Source organism: Pyrus communis, chromosome 17, assembly GCF_041283825.1.
Source record: "Pyrus communis isolate YQ-2024b chromosome 17, ASM4128382v1, whole genome shotgun sequence".
NCBI classification, from domain to species: Eukaryota; Viridiplantae; Streptophyta; class Magnoliopsida; order Rosales; family Rosaceae; genus Pyrus; species Pyrus communis.
In genome coordinates this window covers 10,023,813-10,031,069 of record NC_142581.1, presented here as the reverse complement: position 1 = coordinate 10,031,069, position 7,257 = coordinate 10,023,813, and the positions used below count along the sequence as shown (strand labels likewise).

Here is a 7,257-nt window from a genome sequence, read left to right as displayed (position 1 = left end):
CAAATGTGATGTTGATGTGGGATTTTGTTGATTCAAGGGTCTTGGCGACTTGATCTTGAATCGAACATCGTTACAAGTTTTAAACTTGCAACAAAGTCTTGAAATCTACACAAGTGCTTGTTGATTCTTCAAAGGAATGCTTCGGGTTTGGTCGAAAGAAAGCTTCGACTTTGGTTGTACGTTCTTCAAAGAAAGCTTTGGCAGAGATTCTCCTTTTGTGACAATTTTGGCCCTTCAATGTAGAAATTGTTCACCTTATACTTGTCTTGGGACCTTATATTTATAGACTTCTCAAAGCTTGCCTTTGGATGGATCTAGCTTTGATTAGTGTCTTGATTCGTCCATGGGAGAATTTAGGCATGTTTTGTGTCTTGTTTTCAGCCACTTTCCCTTGCTTCGCCGAAATCTGTAGGGCTTGGTGCCTATTTTGTGAGCAATCTTCAATTCTTGCTTGTTTTGTGAAGATGCTTTAGCTTCCTTTCCGGTTTTGGGAGCAATTTGGGCCCCTTGCTTGATTTGCGCCACATGTCATTGATGACTTGTCCATTTATGACGAGTCATATGTCACATGAAGCTTTATGATGCATCATTTATATGCAACGAAATTTATATATCTACAATGGTATTTAAAATCTCACATCTAATGAGCTATAAAAAAACGGCCAACAAAAAATATGGAAATTTTTTCAAAATTTTGATTGAATAAAAAATTAATATAACAATATAATTCCTATTGAAAGTGTATATTAATAGATGTTAAGAACATGTTCGCATATATATGTATCAATCAATTGGAAACAATGTTAAAAAAAAGTGCTCCAACATTGTTATGAATGATAAAATAGTTGTCACATGTCAAAAGAATGTACCCATACATTCACCATATATAATTATCTATGGGGTACAATTTCAACTTTTTTCCAAAAGTAAAATGTTTTGATATGTAACCCATAAAAATGTTTGAAAAAAATGTACCCATATAATTATATGAGTACAATGGTGCATGTAATTATAAATTAAAAAAAGTGGGTTCGTTTTATACAAAAAAAAGGGGAAATTTTATATTAAAAAAATAGGTACATTTTATATAGAAAACAATGCGTACATTTTATATAAACAACAATGGATACATTTTAGATTAAAAAAAATAAATAGATTTATATTAAAAAATTGGTAAATTTTACATGTAACAAGTGGTACACGTTTAAAGATACATGGGTACATTATAAATAAATTATAGGCACAAATAAAATGGGAAAAAAAAATTATGAGTACAAATAAAAATTTTAAAATATGGGAACAAAAAAAATTAATATATGGGTACAATTTAAAACTGTAAAGAAAAATGGTTCAAATTAAAAAAATGGTTGCAAATTAAAAATGGGTACAAACTAAAAATAGAAATATATGATACAAAGTTTAGTCATAAATATAAATATACCGAATGTAACGTTTCTAATACTAAATGAATATATTACTACATGAATATATTTAGTGATAAAATTTAATTATCTTGACATGTAAATATTTTATTATTGAAATAATGACATATTTTAAAACCCAAGGATTTTGATCAAAAGTTGAAAAGAAATAAGATTTTAATCAATAGAGTAGGAAAAAAAATGATGGGAACCTAATTTCTCCAAAAATAAACTGTGAAAGAGAAGTTATTTAGTTTCTGTCTAAGTGAAAGTCATGACCTAGACGTTTTACTAAGTAGATGCTTACGTAAATCTAGGCGCCAATTTTTTCTTTTTTAAATATCTAGTGATTAATTGTAATAGTAGCTTACCGCCTAATACATAAGCAAGGCTTAGGCGAGACTTTTAGACGGTGATCACCCCCACAACACACAAAGTCGTTATATCTTATTGGAAAAACCAAATGGTCAATAGCTTCGAATGGTAAACTTCATGAAAAGGCATTTCTTGTATTGTGGGCAACATCATTTAATCTTCTTCAAAATGTAAGCAATTAAACAAGACTTCTAATATTGCTGCTGCTTGATCAGTTTGACCATCATCATTTTTTGTGTTACGTTTCAAGTCGATAGATGCACAACAAAGATCTCAGTGCCTCATACAACTGCTACAAGAATTTTCGAGTTCGTAAGGCTGACTAGTCGCATCTGGCTAAGGTTTAACAGAGAAAGGTATTTACTTTTAGGCGAATGAAATTTTTTTTATATACAAATTATAATTTGACATGTGTGCAAAAACTTTTTAGGGTTTGTATCACAAATGATTTTTAAAATTGACCACTCCATCAAGATGATCTGTGAAATTGAAAATCAATCAATGTGATTTCTGAAAATGAATATTGATATTGGAAATCAATATGGTCATTCTGTCGCAAATCTGTCAAAATTTCTGTTATGTGCAGATGTGGCACATAACTGGATTCCACAATTATAATTAAATGTTGATATTTGAATTAAAAATAATTAAATAATAGATTTTATTTTTGCATAATATAAAACTTAAAAAAAAAAAGTAAAAAAGGGAAGATGAACAAATGCTTCCCCGTTGCTTCGGAGCGACAGTCGCTTACCTCCCTGTGACGACATTCTTCTGATTTCCTTGTGTTGTGCTGTGCGTTTGTGAGAACGAGGTTTTAGGTTCGGGTTTTGGAAGCGTCGGTGTTCGTTGTGCAGGCGTGGTTGTACTTAGGTGGGTATATATTTATCAGAAGACATTTGATTTCCCACAGCCTAACTTTCTGGGTGCCAAAAACAATGAAAACCATGATAAAACATTGTTATCCTTGTCTTTTTCTTTCTGCTCGGATTGCAAACTTTGACTTTGTGGGCTGTTGCTTCCTCTCTCCAGCCATGTCTGTTAAAACCTTAAGGCCTGCGCAGCCGACAAAACATTCCATCCGTTTTGTGTTAATCCTTTTAAAAGATTCAACAAAATGATATGTTGGAGATTCAATTAACGAATTGAATTTTTTATGGCTGCAAAGCAAATTCCATTCATTCTGTGCTCGAGTGGGAGGGGAAGAACATCGTTTTCTTCTTTTTTTTTTCCTTTTTTATTTTTGAAGTTTTTAATAATACTAAAATAAAAAAGATATTTATTATTTAATTATTTTTAATCCAAATGTCAATGTTTAATTAGACTTGTGGAATCCAATTATGTGCCACATTAGTACATAACAGAATTTTGACAAATTTGTGACGGAATGATTACATTGATTTGCGATATCTATTTTCAGAAATCACATTGATTGATTTTTAATTTCAGAGACCATCTTAATAGGTGGATTAATTTCAGAGACCATTTGTGATAAAAACCCAACTTTTTATGTGAGTTTAATAAGTTACATGTTTCAAAATACTTTTTATATATAAAGAGTCGAACATTGTTCTTTAACGTATATGTAAAGCTCACGGTCCAAATATAATGGATGTACATGTTTGTAATTTGATTTTGATCAGCTCAGTATCATACAATCTTTAGTATATTAATATAAACAATTTTGTTTAGCTTATTTCGTAACGATCTGATATCAAACATTCACAAAACTAATGTGGTTTTCAAAAGCAATTAAAATTAACAACAAATTCAACCTCAAGAAGCCCATAAACCTACAAGGTACAAGCATGACCCTTTCTCGCAAAACTAAGCTCTTAAGTTCGAAGATTTTTTTTTTTAAAATGAGATTGTCACACTGTCACATAATGTCACAATTATACATATTTACACGTAGGTTTTTTACTTGATCTTTTCAATGCGATTATCATACTATCACATAATATTAGAGTCACGCATATTGCAACACTCTATTTATTTACTATTCCTAATTTGGAGAGGTATCAACCCTGTGGTTCACAAGTGAGGGCATCAGAGATGAGGACGACAGAAACAGAAAAATAGAAGGAAGATGAAGCAGAAAAACGATCAAATATCAGCCAATAGTAAATGGAAGGTCGAATGTGAGTCTTACAGAGAAATAAAAAACATCTCGCAAGCCAAGACATAAAGCAAATGATCAAGGAGATAGCACATTATTCCAACAAGCTGTTCTGATTTTTTTTTTTTTTTTTTTCTTGCCCAACTCCAGGGTACAATAGTTTTATAAACTACAAGAGAATATAACGTTACACGAGAATTTAACGTTCTTCTCACAATAATTTTTCATACACAACACGTTATCACTACAAGAAAAATAATTGTACACACCCGTAGTACACAAATTTTCTTCCAAAGGTACATCGACCTTAAAATGGGTCACCAAACTGTAGGACCCTCTTCCAAGATGGTCTGTTGCTAATGTCATCCCACCATGCAGAGACATGCTTTCTGTCCCTGATCATATACTCCTTCCCCATATTAGCCACCAAGAAGTGAGTGAATGGAAGGTGGCTAAGATCAGCAAGGCTGAAGAAATCACCGGCCAAGTACTTGCTCTTTGACAGCTGCTCCTCGTAAATGTCCAGCACTTTTCCCAGCTTTTCTTCACTCTCTTGTAAGATCTTGGGGTCTGAAGGAAAACCCAAAACTGGGGCAAAGAGAATGTGAACGACCAAGTTGTATATTGGTGGCTGGAAGTTGTGTGCTTCAACTTCTAGCCATTGCTCCACAAGCCCTCTTTCCTCAATTGTCTTTCCCAGCAAATCAGTCCCTTGTGACTTATATTTTTCTGCATAGTACCTCATGATTGCGCGTGATTCTGCAGATCAAATACGATTTTATTAAACAATTGGTAAGATTTCAGAAAGACGGATCAGTGAAGTTTTATCTCAAAAGACTTTGCTATTAGTAGTGGAATCACTAGTTATGTGTTTGGGACGTGCAACTTTACATTCTTAAACAACTTGTTAGGTCATTTGTATAGGTGATGTTAAGAAACCAGTGAGCATGTGTATTGTAAGGTCAATCTGATGCTAAGAAAATTCTCAAAAGATAATAAATTTTGGACCCAAAAGTAAAGATATATCATGTGCTAGCAAAAATGGTTGTTACTCAGTTACGAATATTCACCGTTGCAACTGAGATTCCGAGTTCGATTTTCCTAGCCCTCTATCACTTGTATCAGAATAAATAATAAAAACTAAACGATCAAGTGCCAGAAAGAAAGCAGACCATACCATATAGAGTATAATCCCCATCTTGAATGAGAGGAACTGTTCCAAATGGCTGCATTTAAAGACAAACCAATACAAAATCAATGTACACATAAATAATTGGGTAAATTACATTTTACACTCTCAAATTTTGGTACAATTGTAACCTCATACAATATCTTTAAAACATTTCAATTTCATACATTTACTATTATTTTGTTTCAATATTATACAACCGTTAAATAATCTGTTAAGTTAGCCGTTAAATAATGATGTGACAACAATGGGTTCCACATTTATACTAACATGACTACAAAGTTTGGGCCACATGGTTTGAATTATTAAAAACCTAAAAATAGAAAAAGAAAAAAAAAAAAATGAAACCCTAAATCTGCTTCACGCCACTTCCCCAACCTGCTGCAATTGCAGAGCCCCATCACAACCTCAGCGTCTTCCTCAGTGGGAAATTTTTTAGTTTTTTAGTTTTTGATTTATGGGCTTAGCTGGGTTTTTCAGGATCTGAAGTGGAATGGGTGGTTTAAGCTCTGCATATTGTCTGAGAAGAAAATTGGGTGTGTTTGGTTAGAGGGAAAATGGGTAAGAAAATGTTGGGATTTCTATGTTTCTGTATTGAGTGTGGGAAATTTTGGTACTTTTTCTTGTTTTGGCTTCTGGGACGGAGATCGACGGATCTGGGGCGGGAAGTGGGTACGCGGGGTTGGAAGAAAAAAAATTAAAGATGCCATCGACTTACAGATGGGTTCGCCGACCATGGAAATGGTGGCTCGAAGCTCTGTGATAAAAGACTTGGACTAGCGTTTATCGAGCAAAGCTCAGCAGTGGAGAGTCCCAAACCCAATACTATCCAACACCCAGTCACCCGCTGAGTCTCAACCCTAATCCCACAAATTGGCTCGGCGGAGTCGACTGAAAGCCGTCGGCGAACAACAGCCGTCATCACTGCAGAGCCACCACCACACCCACCGTCGAAGAAGCGATGCTCTTCTTTTTTTTCCCCTTAGTTTTTAATATTTTATTATTTTTATTTTCCACATCATTAAAATATGTAAGTTTTCTATTTGTCACATCATCTCTTAACGGTCGAATTGACAGTTTTACTAACAAATGTATGAATTTGAAATAAAACAAAAGAAAATCTATGAGATTGAAATGTTTTAAAGATATTGTATGAAGTTGCAATTCACCCAAACCTGGAAGGGTAAAGTGTAATTTACCCTAAATAATTTATAGAGTTATTCGTTCTTTTTTCTCTGATAGATGGTCAGAACTTCATTTGGGTTTGAATCTATTGAGAGGTCCCCTAGAGATAAAAAATTATTGAAAAAAGAACAACATGTTTCTTTTATCCCTTTCAGAAGATCGAAAAATAAAAAAATAGTTAATATATTCAAAATAATTACGTATTTACAAAATAACATCTCAATTCATCCTACGAGTAAAACAATCACTAATCAGAAACAATTGCATTAAGAGGTAACTAATTAGCTAACCTGTAACTTGAGGAAATCAGGGTGTTTGTTCTCTCCCTTGAGAAGATCAATGGGGACTGTCTCAAAGTCAACCTCTTTCTCAACAAGGCATACCAGCACACGCTTTGGGGCGGCGTACAGAGGCCCATACACCTTCACCACCATGTTATGACTTTTTAGTGTTAAAACCGAAGGATTTAGATCACAGTCTGCAAACTCCAGCTTCTGGTTCTTTACTTCTTATTATATAGCACTCCAACAATTGGATGGAAGAATTTAAAATTGAAGTGGAGGGTAGGTGGGGCTGTTCACATGCATACATCCATCCATTTGGAGCTTTCCTAGCAGCATCTTCAAAAAAAGATGCTAAATTTTAAAGGATAAATTACATTTTCAAAGATTAAAGAAGGATGCATTTTGAAGATCATTTTTCTAGTCGAAAAGTTTTTAATTTAATGGTCAAGTGGCATAAGTTCGCAATCAGGTCAGCATAAATAAGGAACACATTGTTATCACGTCATTATTTAAAGGTTATTTTTGTTGACTATCTCACATAGGTGAGGGAAAGAGAAATAATGAGTTTAAATATAATTACCTTACTCTGATTAATACTCAGTTCCCACACCTGACGGATTAGACATGTGATAATTATCAAGTTGGGGGCAGTATTTGTGTTGTTAGAGTTGGGTGCCCTGCCCG

The 7,257-nt window shown here is 33.7% G+C and overlaps 1 protein-coding gene across 1 annotated transcript; it reads right to left on the bottom strand.

The window, feature by feature from the left end:
- Positions 1 to 3,877: 3,877 nt before the first annotated feature.
- LOC137709386 (glutathione S-transferase F9-like) lies at positions 3,878 to 6,823 on the bottom strand. The gene is made up of 3 exons (XM_068448478.2): positions 6,580 to 6,823; positions 5,093 to 5,141; positions 3,878 to 4,674 (listed from the first exon to the last, which is right to left on the bottom strand). Exons 1-3 carry the CDS (start codon positions 6,721 to 6,723, stop codon positions 4,223 to 4,225), a joined length of 645 nt encoding a protein of 214 aa, XP_068304579.2. The 5' UTR covers positions 6,724 to 6,823; the 3' UTR covers positions 3,878 to 4,222.
- Positions 6,824 to 7,257: the final 434 nt, after the last annotated feature.

Bases quoted from the DNA above. Each gene is read 5' to 3' on its own strand.
- LOC137709386 (XM_068448478.2), bottom strand. From the start codon at position 6,723: ATGGTGGTGAAGGTGTATGGGCCTCTGTACGCCGCCCCAAAGCGTGTG. The intron at 5,142-6,579 runs GTTAGCTAATTA...CTTTAAATGCAG, and splicing joins CTGATTTCCTCAAGTTACAG to CCATTTGGAACAGTTCCTCT. The intron at 4,675-5,092 runs GTATGGTCTGCT...TTTGATCTGCAG, and splicing joins TGGGGATTATACTCTATATG to AATCACGCGCAATCATGAGG.